Raw genomic sequence first — 20750 nt, forward strand, 5'->3', positions numbered from 1 at the left:
GGGGCTGGCGCGTCGGGGGCGGGGCTGAGCGGCTGCGGCGGCGTCAGCACTCGCAGCCTGAGCTCCTATGGAGCTGGGGGGTCGCCGGGGCCTGGGCTTGGCTCCGGGGCTGGCCTCGGCGACCCGGGAGCCCCCGCCCGAGCCGAGGACAGTGCCAGAGACGAGGCCTCCGGGCCCCCGAGCCGTCCGAGCCCGTCGCTTCCTGCTCTGCCTCTACCTGGTGGGATTCTTGGTGAGTGAGCACTCGGCTGGGGGCCAGGTACCGCTGGGTCTGGGACTTGGGACTCAATTGGGACGGTGTGTCGTTCAAGCTCTGGGGATTTGCAAAGCTCAGCAGGGATGCGGTCCTGCCCTCTGCTTGTTCAGCTGCCTCCCACCTCTCAGCCCTCATTTGGCCCTGTCACCCTTCACTCACGTCCCTCTACATCTGGCCACACAGCCTACTGCCCTGCCTGCTTTCAGTTGGACCCAGTCCTGGGCGCCCTTGACCTTCCCTGGCGTTTAAAGAGCCCCAGGACGAGCCTCAGGTGTGTCTCGTTGACCTAGCCGCCCTCGAGGGTGACCCTGAGTGTTAAACACTGGCCAGTTCAAGTCTGAGAGCTGAGGCTCCTGGACAAGCTTGGGAAAGGCCAGCTGCTGCTGTGGCAGCGGATGCGGAGATGAAAGTCTGTTGATGACCCCACCTGGACTGAATTAGGCACATTTTCATTTGGGCTCCCGGTTGACTAGATGTTTGAAAATGCAGATCACCTGAACCGTACCCATCTGCCTTTGGATGAAACGTTTATGTGTTGCACAACGCAGGTTTCCCTTCATTATGATGTGTGTGCGCGCATGCGCCCGCGCGCAGGTTTGGGGCCAGAAGTAGTCATTTCCCCTGTAGATTAGAAAGCTTAGAAAGCTGAGTGTATGGTAGGGTAAATCCAATAATTTAGTATTGTGGAATTTTTGAACATATGCCATGTGGTAGGTGCCATGGAACTCCAATATTGTAATACGGAGTTCTGCCCCCAAAGAACTTAAAAATCTTACCCAATAAGCTTGTTCCTAGTGCCGAACCACTGTAACTGCCGTGACTCTGATCCACTTCCTCACCCTCCAGTCCCTTCCAAGTCTGACTTGGCTCAGTAGTCCTGGTTGTGAGCTAATTCAGGTTAGAACAGAGGTGGAAGAAGTACCCTGAGAAATTTCTTCCTTCAGAGAAAGGAGCTGGTTAGATGTAGTCTCAGTGGGCGAAGACCTTAAAGAATCGGATGGCAGTGGGCCCTGGGAAGAGGAATTACTGTTTTCTGCCCATATACACTTTAAGACCACCACTTCTCTCCAGCCTGATTCTTCCCTGGAATTAGGAATCAGGACACTGAGGTCACGTATAAGAGAGAAACAAAGAGGCAGTTTCCATCCTTCTTCTGCATGCAAGAAATCCAATAGTCCATAAAGGTTCTGTGTGTAAGTAATGACTAAGTTCATGAAGAAAGCATATTTTTGCAAATTGCTACACACAGAGCCAGGGCTCATCAAGTGAGTGCAGATTTAGAGAGTTCCTTGGCTTCCAGTCAATATTGCAGACCCTGTGCTTCACCTTGGCCCTGACCTATCCTCAGGGTCCATGCCTTTGACATCAGAGCCTGGCACTCCCTCTGCCACCCACCCCTTTCTTCCTTTCATCTTTTTCTTGGTTCAGCCTTGGGATGCAGGTGTTCTTCTACTTTCAGTCTGGCTGCCTCGAATTCAAAACTAGTGAGTGCACATCTTCAAACTTAGAAAGGAGTGGGCTGCCATCTACCTTCTGAGAAGAGATGTGGACCTCCAGCTACTGTGGTCTTGCTGGGCCACCTCTGCCAGATGGAAAAACAAAACAAAACAAAAAAAAAGAGCTGTCCCTTGCAAAGTCCAGATTTGTTTTCCAAAATTTTAGGAACTGACATTGCCTAGAATTCAAAATAATTTATTTGAGCTTTACAACGCAACAAATTTCAAAGATCACTCATGCTGCTCAGCCTCCCAGTAGAGATTGGTGTATTCACAGACTCTTATGTATTTACCATATTGTGTGTGATGCCATTTTAATCTAGAAAACCTGATGTAAAATTCTGTGATTGTAACAATGTATTGAAAAAAAATCATTAGATGCCTAATATCTTGAGGGCAAAATGGAATATTTCCTAACAACTAAGAGTAGAGATAGATTTTTTATTGTGGTGGAAAATGTAAACAATTAAAATATTTGCAGCTTTGTATATCTTTGAAGGATCTAATGCTTCTTTGCTAGGTAACATTTAAGGATTATATACAACTGTTATTATTTTTTGATATATTTAGAGATGTAAAGAGTCCTGGTAAAATGGTTTCTGATTGGGAGACAAGAGGAATAAGATTAGAAATGTCATAAGCCAAAATGTTCTGGTTTTCTGTACTTTCATGTTTTAATTTATTTTTAAAAGAAAACTAAGATGACCTGGTCGGCCTGTGTTGATTAGGAATCTGAGGTGATGCTAAGATCTGTGATTTTAATCCTGTCTTTCCTCCAGATCCCTGATGAGATTTCCGTTTTATTAGCTTTTAGCAAATGGGAATTCATTTTTATTTAGGTAATCCACCAACCAAAAAACAGGAGTTTCCTACCTTGAAAAAGGTGCCAGTTTTTTTTTAATGTATTCATCAGTTTTCATTGAGAGATATGATGTTCAGTGAAAGTCTTAGGTGATCCCATTTGACCTGACTTTCTTATAAATGATTATAAGCATGTGATCAGTTGCCAACTGCAAAGTACCCCCAAAGATGGTGGTTTGGGAGGCTATGGACTCAGAAGAGGAGAGGACATTTTTAGAATAGGACTTCCTGAAAGAACCAGTAGTCTGTCTCTTTGGGAAAAGATAGCATTTTTCAGACTCACATGGTACTAAAATAATACTAATCATCAGCAATTTCTTCTGAAATCTGTATTTTCATATTTACCTTCCATTGATCTTGACCTATGACATAAATATTTCTCTCCCATTCTTTCTTTAACCATTTGAATAATAAATTACATGATACTGGGAACATTTCTGGAAACAGAATCGTATTGGACAATTGAGTTTCTTTTTCTAAAATGCTTACTAGTTGATGCAGTATGGTAAAAGTGATAAACACCTCAGAAGACTGATGGGACAACTGATAGCAAATCCCCAAAGAGATTGATGCAGCCCTGAAAGGAAATTTAAGTGATCTTAAAATTGACATAATAAGCCATAGTTTGGGAACTAAATTTATGAGCTAAGAGTACTTGATATTAGGTATGGCTGTCTAAAGATGTAATCGTGAAATAGGACCTTTGAAGTATATGTGGACATTCATTCTTCTCTGATTATGTGAATGCACAGCTACCAGAAGTTCAAATATTAACTCTGGGCCTAAACAAAGAAAAATTTTGTGTGTGTGCATACTCTTTGAATCTAACCAGGTTTGTAGAAAAGGGAATTCAGGAATTATAAAAGTTGAATGTATATAATGTTTTTCTTCCCCTAAGCCCATTGTAGCAGGTAACCAAGTGAAATGAGAGCAAAACTTAAAGGAAAAATTAAGTCTTCCTGATAACCTCAAATAGCCAACAGGCACATACCTGTCCTCTGAACTCAATAAAGGAGATGGATTTGAACCTCTGTTTTGTGTTAGACCTTCCTCATCTGTTGTGCCACTAAATACTCATGGTGGTTTTACTAGCCAGCCTTTAGATCCATTCTTCACAGAAGACAGCACTGGAGCATGGTGGCAATAAGTAGCGTTCCTAAGGCACAGGTCCACTAACAGCTGGAGCTGGGATTGAGAGCCGCTGCCTGACCCCTCCACCGTGCGTTTTCTGTGACTTGACAGCAAAACATCGCCCTTCCCACCGTGCTTCTCTCTCCTTCCTGCTATCCTGAGGATTTCTTTTCATGTGTTACCTTGTAAGGACAAACTGCAGGATCTCGCATATTCTCAGCTTTTTATAACTGCACAAGGATATTCTAATTTTTAGTCAAGTGCTGCTCCACCAGTAAATATGAATCATCCCTCTCTCCTCTCCTTCATTATTCACAAAACACTGTGGGTTTTTCATTTGCTTGTTGTTTTAGTTAAGAAACTTCTGTTACATATCCTCCTTGAATGTTAAGGGTCAACTACAAAGAAGGTGAAGTTAAAATCGATTCTAAGTTAGGGTAACCCAGTCTTTCACACCTGAAAACTGTTATAGCACATTTTATTAGGATTCCTTCCTAACTTCAACCTGAATAATACGGCATACTATGGAACGTAGTTTTGATTTCTTGTATGCTCAGAAGTTTAGATATTGGTTTTATTTTAAAAATCGGTTTATAATTTTAGGATAATCCTTTAAAAACTGTTATATTTCAGTTACTGACCTGATTCTGTCATTGTTTGTTTTCTTAGGACTTGTTTGGTGTCAGCATGGTTGTACCTTTACTGAGCCTTCATGTCAAGTCCCTTGGAGCAAGTCCTACGGTAGCTGGAATAGTAGGTGAGTGGTTACTGATGCTCATTTACAGAGCAGTGAATTTTAAATCCCCTGAACTCAGTACCTGAAAACATCTTGGTCTTACAGCCAGATATGATCCAAATAAGGTAAATGGAAAATATGAGCAAACGTATTTTCTAAATATTTTAAGACACAACCCTGGAGCAAAGGAGATTCATCTTTTCCTGGAGTACCCATTTTTAGAATGATTTTGAGGTTGAAGTGCCATCCCCATATTCCATATCACCGCTGGTGTAACCAGTACACTGATGTAGCTTGTCCAGAGATCTGTCTCTGTTAAAGGGTAGGATGAACTACTGCCTACAGGAGCCTGTAATCTCATTTGAGAGACCAGAGAATCTACAGAAGTCCCACCTTGTGGGTACATGCTTGGGTGAGCCTTGGTAGGTCAGTTGCAACCTTCCTATAACACCACCAGTACTTCTTAGATGGGGTTTCTTGGCCTGTGCAGCATAAAAATTCCATCCAGAAGTCACTGATTAGTGGAAGAGGCGGAAGTTAACAGGGTTAGGACAGGGCTGGTGAACGAAAAATTCTTAAGATTAAGCATTCGCAAGCTAGACAAGCAAATGTTTTGGGAGAGTTTTGTGAATAACCTTTATTAAATCCCAGTCTGTACCACAATTGGCATTTTCTTTGAGAAACACACTTTAGAATTATATTGGACCACCTAGATTCCTGAAGATTTTTAGGAAAAGCAAAAGAATAAGTTACGTGATAATAGAGGTTAAAAAAAGAAAGAATGAAACTCTAACACTTTGTACTTTGTAAGACTGCAAAATGTTAGATATGTATGAGCCAATGTCAAAATTTTAAGACTGCATAGAACTTCATTAGAATTCAGATTTCTATTCCCCTGAATACTCATTATGCAAGTTCTTAAGTCAGAGCCACCCAGTTCTCACGAAACAGAAGGACTGTCTTTCAGAATTTTTGAAGTCAGCTCCTATCTTTATTCTCTCTTCTGCTTTTCCTCAATTTTATCCTAAAAGCCTTGTACAAAAACTATGTCATTATATTTTTCCAACTTAAAAAAAAAAAGATATGAGGCAATCTCCTTTACTAAAAACAGTCCTTATGCTTTCTGTTGATTTCTCTGAAATTGTTTCCACATTAACTTATTTCAGGGCAGCAGCATCTTGGGGATGTTGCTGATGTTATTGTTTGTTTGTTTTTCAGGCTCCTCCTATGGCATTTTGCAACTCTTTTCTAGCACGTTGGTGGTAAGTTATCTCCCATCTGGCAGCTCATCTCGAGAACATAGTTGTACCCCTCTGAAGGATGTCTATCTTGGATTGAGTGCTTAAGGTTTACCAGATGGTTGGAATATGCCACGTTGTTAGATCAAGTAGGATCCTTTTGCCATGCATTCTTCCTTATGTGGCCCAGGAGAAGGTAGAGGATGATAGGGCTTAGGTGGCTTGTTCTGGGGAAGACACTGGGTCAGTGGTAGATCTGGGTAAGATTTTAACCTGCTCTTCCTATAATTCCCTGCTACTTAAAAAAAAAAAAAAAATTAAAAAAAAATAAATAAATATATACATATATATATATATAAACAAAAGTATTGTCAATTCTATTGTTTCAGTTAATCTATTTAAATTTCTAGGACTCTGTTTGGAGCTGTGTATGTTGGACGATGAGTCCTATTATACAAGACTTAGGTGATGAGACAGAAGCTCTTTGGAGTGGTTGATAGTTTTTAACCTGCCACATGGTATGGAATGATGCAGAGGCGATCTTGTCTCTCTGCTTCTAACCCGTCAGTGATTTGAAAGAGACTTCTCCTTCGCTCTCCCTGGTGTATTCTATTGTCGCCACTCTGATCTTGGGACCTTGGGGTCCAGTGATCGGTAGAATGATCAGTTTAGTGTCATGGATTCATCATCAATGACCAGTCTAAATAGTTGGCCTGATGTTCACACATTTAGAGAAAAAGATAAAAGATGTTCTGCACTTATGTAACCCAGTAGTTGTTTCCTTGAATTTTTAAAATATACGTATGTGTGTGTGTGTGTGTGTTTTAAAAATTTAGTTGGATTCCATGGTAAAATTTTAAGTAAGTAAATAGCTACTCCCTGATTTATCTTTGCTTTTGAAATTTTCCCTTTATTAAACTGCATAACAGTCATAGTTTTATTCTCATTTAAACTTTTTAACAACACAGCAAAGTAGTTTGATGTCTTCATTTTATATAGGTGAAAATTAAGACTCATAGAGTTTAAATAATTTGACTTACCCACCTGGTCTCAGACTTGAAGCGCATATTTATTATTGTCTTAACAGAACCTGCCATTGCCTTCGTGATATAAGAAATACATGACTGGAGTTAGCAGTCAGGCACTTGCTTGTCGGTCAGAATGTCACCTTTTATACTCTCGTGAGAGCAGAATCTGGTCTATATCTTAATAAACACCTGCTCTGCGTTATTTGGCAGTTTACTCCCAAAGTACTGGTTGTGTGTGTTTATTCCAGCATGAGGCCATGGTGCATGCTTCCCACTCCTGTCCTGGTGGACTCTGGCTTCCTGGAGCTAAAGACTAGTTGTGATTGATTGACTTTTGTCACTAGCACATATTGGAGGTCCTGGCATGTAGTTAGCACTTTATGGATGTGAATTTCTACTGCTAACTATGACCCTACTCACTTTTTCAAATAAGTTTCTTTTGTGTTTGTGCTTACAAAGCATACTTCATATACCTTACAGCTGTAACTAAATGAAATTCTTAAAAATTCTTCAGAGAACTACCAAATTAAAATTTCTTTTTTAACCAATACTTCTGTAAGTACATATTTTATGACTAGCATTTATTACATTTTACATATACATATTTATATGTATTACATATATACATATGTGTATGTACCAATTCCTGTTCTGTGCACCTTATTTAATCTAAATAATAACTAGCAGTGGAGGGACATTACTGGTCTTTAGTGATGCATTTTATATGAAGCACATAGTAATTGTTGAGGAGGAAAACTACTCTGGGCAGAGTTTATTCAGGCAGCCTGACCCTGAGGCCCATGGTGTGACCACCAGATTATACCAGTGCTCTGAGGGCTGCAGGGAGGCCAGAGAACCAGAATCAAGAGGTCAGAATTTTCCTGAGTCCAGGAGGCCAATGACCCACGATCAGAAGGGAGCGGGGAGTTTCTAAAATCCATTGAAATGTATACTGGGGAGAAGGATTGATGCCATTTGTCAAAGGATGGCGTATTTGGAGGATTTGCCCTCAAAATGTTTCATAGACAAATTTTAGGGCAGGTTATATCCTAGCATAATGAGATATTTTGGGTCCTTAAAGATAAACACATAAATAAAAATGAGGACAAAGCAGCAGCAGGTGTGCCTGACTTCTGGCCAAGAGAACAGGCTGAGGTCCCATGGTTATTGTAGAGGGTGGGGTGCTGTTTCAGTCGCCTCCCAGGCAGGACTGATGGAGATGTGCACGTTGCTCAGGAAACACAGACCATCCAGGGAGCTTCACAGGCCCAGCATCCTAGGTCGTGACCCCTCTCAGATGATGCTCCATTGCTATCATAGTGTCTGACAAGTTTATATGAAGGCAGTTAGTTTCCTTCAAACAGAGCTCCACCCTGCACACTGCTGTATAAAATTGTCAGTGCAGGGCGCAGTGGTTGAACTGGGTGTTACTTGTCAAGCCGATGTCTACCTGCTAGTAGCAGAGCACTTTGCGCAGTGTGAGGACAAAAAGTGAAGCTCAGTGCCCCAGTCTATTCAGGTGTCTTAAGTTGCCATCAAAGGGCCAAACCCCTGCTATCATCCTGTTCTACCATCCTTGGGTGGCTGCTCAGCCTTCAGCGTGGTGGGAACTGCCTGAGCAGGAAGAAGGGAATGAGGAAGAACAGAAGGCCAACGTGGCCACCTCTGAAGAACGTTCTCAGAGGTGGACCTGATGATGTCCAGGTGCTTCTTCATAAGCCAGGACCACTGGCTGGCAAGTGAGGTTCGTTCTTCTAGCTGGATGTGTTGCTGAGGGACAGAATATTCAAGTAAAGATGAGCTGGAAAGGTGGCCTGGAGCCCTCATCCCACGAGACACCTATGATCCACCCCAGGGGACAGACAGCAGGACTTGAGGCAGCCTCTCTGTGCCTATTTCTTTGCAGGCCTCTGCTTGCTCAGTACTTCCCATTTGCCTCTGGGCTTCTGTTCCCTGTGGCTATGCTTTCCTCCCTGCCTCACAGAGACACTGGGAGGTCCAGCTGGTCATCATCAGCCATCTCATTCCCTTCTGGGCAAAGCCTCCTCCTGGTCCTCCCTGGGCTAAGCAGTGTCCTTACATAAAGAATGGCATGGCAGGGAGCACCTACCTGGCAGGACTCTGAGGCAGATGTGAGAATGTTAACCAGCAGACACTGCAGGGCTGGCCCCTCTCAAGAGAAAACACAGATGGCACCCACACACAATTTCATCTCACCTGGAAGGGAAAAGTAAATTAGCACAGGAAAAAAATGCCACTTAACGAATTTGCAGATTTTTTCATTGACAGTATACAATGTTGGAACATGGGGAACAGAGACATGCACCAATGTGGGATATAGATGTTTCAAGGAAGTAATTTGTCAGTCTATGTCAGATGCCTGAAAATATGCCTGTCTTTTAACCTAACAGTTCCAATGCTGGAACTTTATTCTAAGGACATTTTCAAGGGTGTTTGCTATGCGGATGCCTCTTGTTGCATTGTTTATTTTGTTAACAAATTGAAAGGAACCAAAAATCTAACAGAGAAGATTTGTTAAGTAAATATTGGTACACAGTGGGATATAAAACATGATTAAAAATGAGAACATGTAATCCCAGTGACTCAGGAGGCTGAGGCAAGAGGTTCACAAGTTAGAGGCCAGCTTCAAAGACTTGATGAGGGCTTAAGCAACTTAATGAGACCCTGTCTCAGAATTTAATAAAAATAAAAAGGGCTGGAGGTACAACTCAATAATAAAGCACCCCTGGGTTCAATTCCTAGTATCCACGCCCTCAAATGGTAACAATGGCAAATTTTTAATGACATGCAACCATGTCCAAATAATAAGGAAGCAAGTTATAAAATAGAGTTCTGCATGACCATTTTCTTTAAAAAAAAAAAAATATATATATATATATATATATATATATATATCATACATAGATTTTGGATCATGAGGTTTCTTTCTGTTCTTCATTTTGTTTTTCAGTATTTTATCAATTTTTAAACAATGGACACTTTCTCTGAGTAGTTGCATAAAATAATAAGAATAAAGAAAAAAAGACTCTGAAAATCATATTTTATCCTTTCTTCGGATAACTCAGTTACCAGATCATCAGGCTTCAATTTTTAGATGAAGAAAAGTATTATATTTTTCCACTTACCTTGTGGGAGATCTAGAGGAAATAACTTACCTGGCCAATAGCATGGTAGGCCCGAGCACCGGAGGCCTTCAAACCAGGTTCCCTGACCTGTTCCTCGGGGATCACGGTGTCCTGGGCATTGAGGTAGCGTTGGTCATTATTGTGGATCTTTTCTTGCTTTCCTCAGGGATGCTGGAGCGATGTGGTTGGAAGACGGTCCTCCTTGCTGGTGTGCATTCTGCTCAGCGCCCTGGGTTACCTCCTCCTCGGGGCGTCCACCAATGTCTTCCTGTTTGCCCTGGCTAGGGTCCCTGTGGGTGAGTGCTGGGCCCTGAGTGTGTCTTCACTCAGAGTAAAGCTTACGTAGAGCCTGTCCCTTTGATTAGAGCTTACCTAACGAGAGGGCTGTGACACAGCAGTGAAATAACAACCCTGTCGCTCGCAGCTGGTTACTGAGTACTTATCCTAAATCTCGTAACAGATCCCCAAGCCCCTCAGAGTGTGTGGACCACAGTGCTATTACACCTGAGCTGCCTGCTTCCTAGTATCCTCTCAACAGTCAGTAAGAATTGCCAAATGTCTTTGACCAATGCTGTGATGACTGTTGCCTCCCTGAGTTCTAGTTTCATAGTTGGGTTTCCTGACTTCAAATGGAGATTTACCTCCGTCTGTTTCCTGCTTACTCCTATTGGGGAATAGGGCTATGATTGTGATGTAACAACTCCTGGTTGGTTTTTTTTGTTGATTTTGTCTCGGGACTGGTCTTGACTATTTCTAACATTTTGAAATAGCTTTTAGTTTGTGCATTCATTGAAACATTGTCTCCATTTTTAGAAACACCATTTTTTAGCTGGTGTCTGGTGGGTGGATAGTTATTGTGGAAGTCCTTATTCTTTCCTGGAGCATCCAGAGACCTGGAGTTTCATGTTTGTTTCTTACTGTACATATGAGAGCACACACAGTCTTTGCTACCCTGGTCTCCAGATCTGGACATCTGCCCATATTCAGTTCAACTGCTTGGTCTAAATTAACACCCTAAAGGAGTAGAGCATCAGATGAGGCATTGAACATGCAACTGATAATCCCCTCACTTGGAATTTCTACACCATTTCTGGAACATGCATCTAGACTCTGAGAGTCTATTGAATTCACACTCAGAAATTTATACTTTTTGTTTTACTGTAAAAAAAAATATGCTTGGGAAGGTTTCTGCTCAAGCATGGTAAACAATCCTCCCAAACCCACAACCACACGCAGGCTCACTGAGGAGGGCTTGTCCATGTGCACCTGTGCTGAGTGCACTGTGTTCTTGGGGTACTGGCCATGTGATTTACACAGCATGCTCCCTTTGCCCATTCAGTGGCACATGCTGCTCATGACTGAAGAAGCTGAGGAGGGCGTTGGACGAGAACCTGGATTTATTACAAAATGAGTGGAGATTCATGGGGAAGATTAAAATGTTTTTTCTCTAACATGAAGTGAACCTGGTAAAGTGTTAACAGTTCTATTATGTGGACATCATGATCTTTGCAAACAAGTAGAGAGAAACATAAAATTCCTTCTTGCCCACGTGGCCTCCACACTGTCTGGTGCTCAGAAATGGGAGGGAGTCCTGGAGAGCTTCACCGGGGTTTTACTGTGCTCTCAGTTATGGATTTAGATCCTGGTGTCCTAATAATGAGCCACTGACTTTGAATGTGCCTGAGATGAATACCTGGTTTTCCCCTCCCAGCCTGAAAAAGACTAGAGAACCTTCACTGGAATTGCTCCACACTCCTCTTCCTTCTTACGTGTAAGGTGAACCTGACATTGATATAATTTTAAAACATCACAGAATTCCTGTAAGACCTCTAGGGGATCATCTTCTACTCCAATCTTTCTTTTTTCTCTCTCTCTCTCTTTTTATTTGTTTTCCTTGTTGTTATTTTTTTCCCTTTTTATTTTTATTGTTTGTTCTATGTAGTTATACATGGCAGAATGCATTTTGACTCATTGTACACAAATGGAATACAACTTTTCATTTCTCTGATTGTACATGATGTAGAGTAGCACCATTCGTGTAATCATACATGTACATAGGGTAATGATGTCTGTCTCATTCCACCATCTATCCTTCCCCCATTTCCCTCTACACAATCCAACACCATCCCAGCCCTTTCTTACGTTTAAGAAAACAAGTCTTGAAAGAGTCATCCTACCCAATTCCAAAAGGGATTTATAAGTTTGCTTCTTGACGATAAGGTTTGGCAAATGTACTCTCTGATTTTGAGGCAGAGCTGGGCCCAGATCCAGGACTCATGTTGAATCACATGGTAGCACAGTGCTGTCCAGTAGCCCACCCATGGGGAGGTCAGCAGAACCACCATGTCACATCACAATTAGGAGTGATTCCGACCGACTTGCTGGCAGCAAGTGATCCACAGAGCACCAGCCTGTTACCGGAAGCAACGTCCTTGAGAGTGTGTGTCCAGCACGTGGGCATCTGAGTGGGTAGAGCCAGGTACATCCTCAGAAACATGAGAGTGCAGAGTCAGCTCACAGCTCTCAGGTGGTTTGGTCTCTGGCTAGTACAAATCAGCTGATACTGAGTGGGGGCACGTTCACCATTTTTCTGCTTCCGCCCCGTCCACTCTCCTGCTCTGCTCCTGTTGGTAGCCTTTTACACCTTCTAATGTATGCTCCATGTTCCCCTCCTTGGAAACCCAGGCTCTGGGAGGGTAAGAATAGCTTTCATATTTTTTTCCTGGCCTCTGTTCATGGCTTTATCCCCAGGGTCAGAATGAGTGCTAGACACACAGTAGGCACTCAGGAATACTTGTTCAGTAAGTGCACGGATAAAGAACTGGAGTCGTATGTGGAAACCACCATGAGTTAGGGTTGGATGACAGAGGACTGGAGAAGCTGGGATGTCATGACAGGAGACAGGCCAGCTGGGGGCTCAGGGACTTGCTCCCAGAGATGGTGACCTACCATGGTCATGATGCCACCCCAGCAGTACAGTTCTGGTGGGATGGGACCTGTGGGCCTTACAGGTTCAAAGAAACCAGGGGTCAGGACCCCATCTGGGACAGAGATTAAGTGGGCAGGACCACAAGGGAGATCCATTTGGTCTGGAAGAAATTACAGAGCATTTTCTTGTCCTCTTGCAGGTATTTTTAAACACACCCTCTCCATCTCCAGGGCTCTGCTTTCTGATCTGGTTGCAGAGAAGGAACGGCCACTTGTACTGGGACAGTTCAATACAGCCTCTGGTGTGGGCTTCATCCTGGGCCCCATGGTCGGGGGATATCTCACTGAGTTAGATGGTGGATTCTATCTCACGGCCCTCATCTGTTTCTCTGTCTTCCTTCTCAATGCTGGTAAGTTGATGGTTAAGCATGAGATCATTCTGCATACTCATGTATACACACTGTGCATGTCTGCCTACTTTTATCTCCTACAATTTGTTTTTGATTAGAATAGGCAGACTCATTGTTCAGAAATTGAAGTCATTTTGAAGAACTTCCCTATTGCTTATTCAGGGGTGACACCAGTTTGCATTCCCCCCAGTAGTGTGAACAACCCGTTTCTTCACATATTTGCTATCATTTATGTATTTATTTTTTTATAATAACCCTCCTAACAGAAATGAGGAAGCATCTTGTTGTGCTTTCAATTTGCATTTCCCTGATCTTTGGTGATGTTGAGCATCTTTTCATGTACCTGTTGGCCATTCTTAGAAGAAATATCTATTCGAGTCTTTTACCTTTGCCCATTTTTTTCAGCAGGTTTTTTGGTTTAGTGTGGTTTGGTTGGTTTTTGAGGGTCTATTTGTTTGTTTGTTTGTTTTTGCTATTGAGCTGTGGGAGCACATTGTACATTTTGGATATCACTCCTCTGTTAGATAATGGGTTTGCAAACCACAGTCCTTGCCGTAGTTGCTGGTTCAATTTCCTGTTTGGTTCCTTTGCTATGCAGAAGCTTTTGGGTTTGATATTGTCACAGTTGTGTATTTGCACTTTTATTGCTATTCTTTTTGTGTCATATCCAAGAAATCATCACTAAGGCTAATTTTAAGAAGGTTTGTCCCTCCTTTTTCCTCTAGGAATTTTACAGTTTTTGTCTTGAATCTATTTTGAGTTTATTTTTGTGTGTGGTGTGGGTAAGGATTCAGTTTCATTCTTCTCCATGATATATATTATCTTAGTTGTAGTTTAAATGAAAACATTTTTTAAACTAGTTTATTAAAAATTTAGTAAGATCATGCTAACTTTTTTAAAAGGAAAGCCTACCCAGTCCTGGCCTCAGTCCTTCCCCACAGTGGCTCTCTGTCCTTTGTCATTGTTGCAGCCTCACGTAGCCTGCACGGCTGCTGCTCCTCCGTGCTGGCCACGCTGGTTCTGGTCCCCACCCACTGGCGGGCTGGCTCTGGGGGAGAGCACTGCGCTGGTGCCTTCCTCTCCCTGCCCCGTTCTTCCCACATCTCCTGGTTTTCTCCTCTTCCCCTTGTTCAGGTCTCAATTATTTGCTGCCTTAGGCCTTCTCAGTCATTTTGCCTACACAGCTCAGTTGTCTTTCTAGCACTTTCTTCATAGAACTTCTCTTACTAACTTGTTCTCCTGCTTATATTCTATTTGTTCTCCCTGCTCCCCACCACCCCCTCCCTCACACGCACCTTTGGCCAGCACCCTCCAGGGTCAGGTATTTTTTCAAAATACTGCTGCTGCCCCACATAGAATGGACCAGGCATATGGCAGATGTTCAGTAACATTTAACAAACAAAAGACTAGATACTGGGCCGTGTGCTCCTTGGCTGCAGGCCTCATGGCCTAAAGCATCTCTCACCCACTTTGCTGAGAGACTAGGGCGAAGCCATCCCTTGGATAAACAACCTCATAAACCGGAGAATTTGCCCCATTCCGTTTCCTTTATATGTAATCAGTTTACTATAACTTTCTGAATCTTTTCACTGGGGGCACGCTGTCCAATGAGGATTCCGTGTTTGGTTAGATTATCAGATCCAGGAAGAAAAGTTCAGAAGTTAAATCTCAGTCCTCAGAGGAATTCTTTATGGTTTTCTGCCAGGAACTTGACCTATAATCTCAGCCAGGGAGCGGGCTTGGTTGGTGTAAATTTGGATAAAATGACTTCAAACACATGATCAGTGGTGGGGCCAGTTCATGAATGTGATATCACTTGAAGTCCAGAGTCAGCATACAAACAAACGAAAAACGATTATGGAGTTATAGTGCTAGCATTTTGCCCTCACTGCAGCCTGTGAATGGATATGGGTCAGTTGGGAACACATTTAGTTGCAGGTGTTCCCAGTCACTGTGGCTTAAAGCAATAGGGCTTTACTCTCCCCACATTCAGCCTGGGCTGATGCAGGGCATAGCAGAGGAATGGGAGAAGGACTGGCTAGACAGCAGATGGAGTCTCACAGAGGGCTTTGGCCATCCAGTGCAGTAAACATGATCCACTGCTATTTTCTCATTCCAGTTTTGCAATCTTTTCCTGCTATTATGGTTTGGATATGAGGTGCCTTGAAAAAGAGTCCATGGGTTAATGCAGGGGTGTTTAGAGGGACTATGATCAGATTATGAAAGCTGGGACCTGATGAGTGGATTCCTCCACTTGATGCATTAATAGTTTGAATGCACGCTGGGTGGTAACTGCAGGCAGGTAGAATATGGCTGGAGAAAGTAGGTCACTGGGATGTGCCTTTGGGTGATATATTTTGTCCTGGCACCTTGACATCTCTCTGCTTCTGGGTGCCCATGCACTGAGCAGCCTTCCCCTGCCATGCCCTTCTGCCATGATGTTCTGCCGCATCTCACCAGCTGTAGAGCTGGGGAGGGGTCCCACCATGGACTGAAACATCTGAAACCGTGAGCCCCAAATAATTGTTTCCTCCTCTAAATGTGCTTGTCAGGTATTTTGGTCACAAGCAAAGCAAAGCTGACTGACACACCGCCCCACATGACTTTAGCTGGCTGGCTCAGCCCTTCTACTCTGCCAGCTGCTCATGTCCTTGCCCAATCTGCAACTTTGCGGAAGAAAGCCTTCTCTTGTCTTTACCCCATGTCTTTACTTCTGTTCTTTTGGCTAAGACTCACACTCTAGAGTCTGACAGACTCAGGTTCAGTTCCTGCCTCGCCACCTTTTAGTGTGAGCCTGGGTCAGTTGCCTGTTTTCTCACTTGCAGTGTGAGGTGTCAGAACTCATGAGAACTGGAAGAGGTCGTGCCTGTAAGCAGTACCCTAGTACCTCACCTGTGGTAAGCACTCAGTAGATGTTAGTTACGGCCACCATTTTCGCTTTCATTATTTTCATTCTACTCTTACTTTTAGTCTGAAACACTTGTAGGGGTAATTCAGAAAGCGGTCTTAGAATGGCCAGTTGGAGTTCAGTTTTAAGAAAATTTTTGAGCCTGGGTTGGAAACAGGTCTTGCTACTTGGATGGTGTAGGCCATCCGAAACACTAGGGGTAGGAAACGCCAGTCCTGAGGGCAGGCGCAGGATGGTCTTAACGGTGGTCAGAGCTGCAGCGTGAAGGCTGTGTGTCCCGGTCTGTGAGAATGGCCGCCCCTGAGAAACACACAGGCCTGACTTGGGCTGTCCTGCCGTGCTGTCTCCCTACCCTGAGCCAAGGCCGACTGTTGCTCTACAGTAGTCTGAGCCTCCCCACAACATGACCTTTACATTGTAATCTAATTGCCTCTTTACTCATCTGAACCTCTTTTGGGGCTTCAGTTCTTGGAGGAGAGGGATTTTATATGCCTCATCTGGCTTGTTAAGATATTCCTGGTGTTGAGCACACGGCTTGGCACTTAGGAAGCACTCTGTAAGTATTGCATATTTAGATGGACAGATAGGTGGATGTATGGATAGACGGACAGAGGGATGGATGGGCAAGTAGTTAGATGATAGACAGGGATTTAGAAATTAATGAAGTTAAGAATTTAAATAATTTTAAATTTGTGAATTCAGATATGAAATGATGCAATATAGTGAGTTATAGGCTTTTAAGCTTGGGAGAAAGTGAATGTTTCATAATTCTGGTTTTGGTGGGGGTTTTGGAAGGTGAAGAATCTTTCTCTAGAATCCCTTCATCACAATGGAGCTGTGAGAATAGAGGACAAACTGCAATTGCAAATGCAGACTGCAGTTGCAAATGCGACTCTGAGATAAAAATGCAGATTCATAATCTATGACATGTAATTGCTTATACCCCGAGGAGAAAAGAGCCCTGTAGGAACTCAGTGCTTTGGGCCTGTGCTAACAGGTTTTGTAAGTGTTCTTATGAGGATTACGATTATATGCATGAACTTTGCTTCTCAAACATGCAGTTCAGGGCTGGGGCTGGGGCTCAGTGGCAGAGCACTTGCCTGACACGGGTGAGGCACGGGTTCGATCGTCAGCACCACATAAAAATAAACAAAAAAAGCAAAGGTGTTATGTCCATCTACAACTTAAAAAAAAAAAAAAAAAAAAACAAACAAACAAACCACGCAGTTCATTGCTCAGCAGCGTGCCCTGGTGGTGAAGATTCAGTCAGTCAGTCGTGGCTGAGGATGAGGAAACCTGGACAGCGCGGAGTCTCTTGTTCATGATGCTCTTATCCTGGGGTGGGTCACGCAGCCCTGTAGGAACTCAGTGCTTCAGGTCCTTGCTAACAGGTTCGCTGCCCTTTCAACAGGTCTCGTCTGGCTGTTTCCTTGGAGTGAAGCAAAACTCAGTGGTACAAAGAATGGCCTGAGATTGGGCAGGAAGCCCGTACTGCCCGAGACAGACAGTGACGTGCAGGAAGCAGCCCCCACACCTGGGGCCCCAAAGAGCAAGGAGACTGCTCAGTGGGCCTGGGCAGAAGTCACATGGGCCTTGCGGGACATGCGGAGCCTGCTGTTCTCCGAAATGTGGGACATATTCCTCGTGCGCCTGCTGATGGCAGTGGCTGTCATGCTGTACTACAGCAACTTCGTCCTGGCCCTGGAGGAACGCTTCGGGGTACGCCCCAAGGCCACGGGCTACCTCATCAGCTACAGCAGCGCCCTGGGGGCCCTGGCCGGCTTCGCCCTGGGGCCCATCCTACGGCTGTACAGGCACGACTCGCACACAGTGCTGCTGCACTCCAGCGCGCTCACCTGCACACTGCTGCTGCTCTACTCCACAGCCCGCAGCATGGGCGTGGTGGTCCTCTCCTCCACACTCCTGTCCTTCTCCACCAGCATCGGCAGGACCTGCATCACGGACCTGCAGCTGACCATGGGCGGGGCGCAGGCCAGCGGCACCCTCATTGGCATGGGGCAGTCGGTGACTGCAGTGGGCCGCATCATCGCCCCTCTGCTCTCGGGGGTGGCCCAGGAGGTCAGCCCTTGTGGGCCCCCCATTCTGGGGGCAGCTTTAGCCTTGGTGGCTATTTTCATAATGTCACTAAACAAATCTCGCTCTGGTGGTGATAGAATCGGTAAATTAAAACGTGAATAGGGTGGATTTGGACAACACAAAGAAGCAAAGTGGGTTCTGTGAATCAGGGACAAAGGTCCTGACTAGGGCTCTTCAGAGAGGGTGGCTGGTGTGAGTGAACCTTACCTCCTGGCGGGCAGCTCTGGTGGTGGGCTCCCAGGGGGGGCCCAGGGCTGTGGAGCTGAGCCTGAGTCAACAGAAGTCACAGTGGAAGGCAGGAAAGTTAAGACTGGAGGTAGACTTTGCCAGCAGGGACCATATTCAATGTTTACCTCTTCCTCTCTGGTGGACGAACAGAATATGGTGAGTGGATGAAGGGAGGGAACCACATCTTTTTCCCTACTGAACAGCGTGGCGACAGCTAACAGTCACATGCTGACCACCTGGAACCCAGGCTTCCTGGTACATTCCATGAGCTGAAAGGGAGCTTTGCTGCTGTCAAAATCCTGGAGGTTGAAGACGCTCTTTTATTAAAACCAGCCCTTCACTTCCTCAGACTTGATTAAAAATCTGGTGCTGACCTCACCCCTGAGACAGACTCTGTGGCCCTGTGAGACCGAGAAATCCGCAGAGTCAAGCCTCATGGAGTCAGAAGGAGGAGGCGCTGAGATACGCTGCTTTTGATGAAAAGCCTGAGACCAGGGTGTTTTTATCAATGGCTGATGAAATTTAGACTGTTAAAGCTGTTTGTAGTCACCATGTGTCACACTTTTCCCACCTGACAGCAAATGTGCTCCGTGATAGGAGGGACGGGTTCTGGAGCCTGCTCCCTGTCCTCACTGGGACTAAAGCCCCCTGGACTTCAGCCATGACAATCTGCTCCTAGAATACTGTGTCCCAGTCACATTATGTCATTCTGGTGCTGATAGGAGCTGGCGGTGAAATTCAAGTGCATGGGTGCATTTAAGCAGAATGTCTCATGCAGAGTAAGGGCCAGGTGTCGTGCCGCATTGGAGGAACTTGATTCCATGGGGTTTGTATTAAAGATGATTTCCTTTATTTCAATTTAGTGTTGTACCCAGGGAGAGCCACATTAACCTACAGGGAAGTGTTCTGGTGCCTTTCCTGGGCCCTCTCTAAACTGCCATTCATTAGCAGCACACGAGGGGTCAGGAAAGGGGCCCTGGGCGAGGGCCAGGCACATGCGCAGGGAGGCGAGTGTGGGCAGGCTGATCAGTGCGGTTACACTGGTTCTTCATGGAGACCATTTGGGGCCCCACTTTTCTTCACACTGCCAAAGTTCACATTCCTTTTGATCCTCTTAATTAGTCCACTAGGACATTATTCCTATTTTCAACCTAACACACATGTAATTATAAACTATGTTAATACACTAATTTTTCATAACTTGAATATTTATTGTTTGTAAATTGGAAAAAAAATTTCCATAGTTTCAGAAATTTTGAATGGGGTGACCCTAACACCCTATTATAACAATTGAAAGTATGTTTTAGTTTGAAGATTGTCCCTTCTCTTATCCGGCTTCAAGAAAAATAATTAACTTTTCATTAGGTGTTAAAATGGCAATTTTTTACCCAGAGCTAAGTGCTTTTGAGACCAAAATATTGTATGAAATGTTCTTGCCCATAAGGAGCATGCTAAATGTCGTAGAGCTGAGACTAAAAGGACAATAAATAATAAGGGTTTATGCAGTGAAGTGTAATTCACAAGGATTTTTCCAAAAGATTAGCTTTTCTTCATTCTCAGAAATAGGTGAGTTTCTAAAAAGCTCTTAAATACACTTTTTTCATTTTTAAAATCATAGCACTTTATTTTGAAGTTAAACGAAACCTAAAACTTAATGAGGCTTTGTAACTAATCAGACACATGAAAATATTTAAAACCAAAGATTGGTCTTACTCTACAGAATAGGGAAACATTGTTATTCTCCACTGGTGATCTGAGTTTTTGTTAAGCTGATTTCTTTTTTCTAAGAAATATTTCTTCCCAGTTCCTCTTACATAATCTAGTACCTTGTTCAAAGTTTAGTACAGAGACTGGCTGCCCCATCATCTCTGGGAGCTTAGACATGCAGATGCTTAGGTCCCAGCATAGACCTCCTAGGGACCATTTTGACAAGATATCCTGCTGATTTGTTTGCACAGTAAAATTTGAAAACCACTGGTGTAATGAATACTGTTGTATTGTTTACAGAATATAATCTCAGGGAAATTAAATTTGTTCAACTAACATTCATGTTGTTTTGTTCTTTAAATTTTCTTGGGTAACTTCCATAATCCTGTCCAAAATTATCAGGTTAGGTCACATACATGGAATTGCAGTTTTTTTTTGTTTTGTTTTGTTTTGTTTTTTGTTAGTCAAAAATATTTTCCTATGGTTTAACTTAATATTCCATGGAATCTTGCATTAGAGATATTGAACTTGCCTGGGTGTTTATGAAGGAAGCAGAAATCTCTCCAACATTATTCTGTGG

The 20750-nt window shown here is 43.7% G+C and overlaps 1 protein-coding gene across 3 annotated transcripts; it reads left to right on the forward strand.

Moving 5' to 3' along the window:
- Positions 1-18: 18 nt before the first annotated feature.
- MFSD9 (major facilitator superfamily domain containing 9) lies at positions 19-20506 on the forward strand. 3 transcript variants are annotated; one of them, XM_079110714.1, is made up of 6 exons: positions 19-259; positions 4414-4501; positions 5699-5742; positions 10059-10188; positions 13021-13230; positions 17550-20506. In XM_079110714.1, exons 1-6 carry the CDS (start codon positions 68-70, stop codon positions 18335-18337), a joined length of 1452 nt encoding a protein of 483 aa, XP_078966840.1. In that variant the 5' UTR covers positions 19-67; the 3' UTR covers positions 18338-20506. The 3 variants fall into 3 exon arrangements, with proteins under 3 accessions (XP_078966840.1, XP_078966841.1, XP_078966842.1); XM_079110715.1 differs by having other exon boundaries at positions 19-232; XM_079110716.1 differs by lacking the exons at positions 19-259; positions 4414-4501; positions 5699-5742 and adding an exon at positions 6051-8490.
- The last annotated feature ends 244 nt before the right edge of the window (positions 20507-20750 follow it).

This window comes from Sciurus vulgaris (assembly GCF_902686455.1).
Source record: "Sciurus vulgaris genome assembly, chromosome: 14".
Lineage (NCBI taxonomy): Eukaryota > Metazoa > Chordata > Mammalia > Rodentia > Sciuridae > Sciurus > Sciurus vulgaris.

Excerpts from the sequence above, each read along its gene's own strand:
- MFSD9 (XM_079110714.1), top strand. The coding sequence starts at position 68 with ATGGAGCTGGGGGGTCGCCGGGGCCTGGGCTTGGCTCCGGGGCTGGCC. Across the intron at positions 260-4,413 it reads AGCACTCGGCTGGGGGCCAG|GACTTGTTTGGTGTCAGCAT; the intron begins GTACCGCTGGGT and ends TTGTTTTCTTAG. Across the intron at positions 4,502-5,698 it reads TACGGTAGCTGGAATAGTAG|GCTCCTCCTATGGCATTTTG; the intron begins GTGAGTGGTTAC and ends TTTGTTTTTCAG.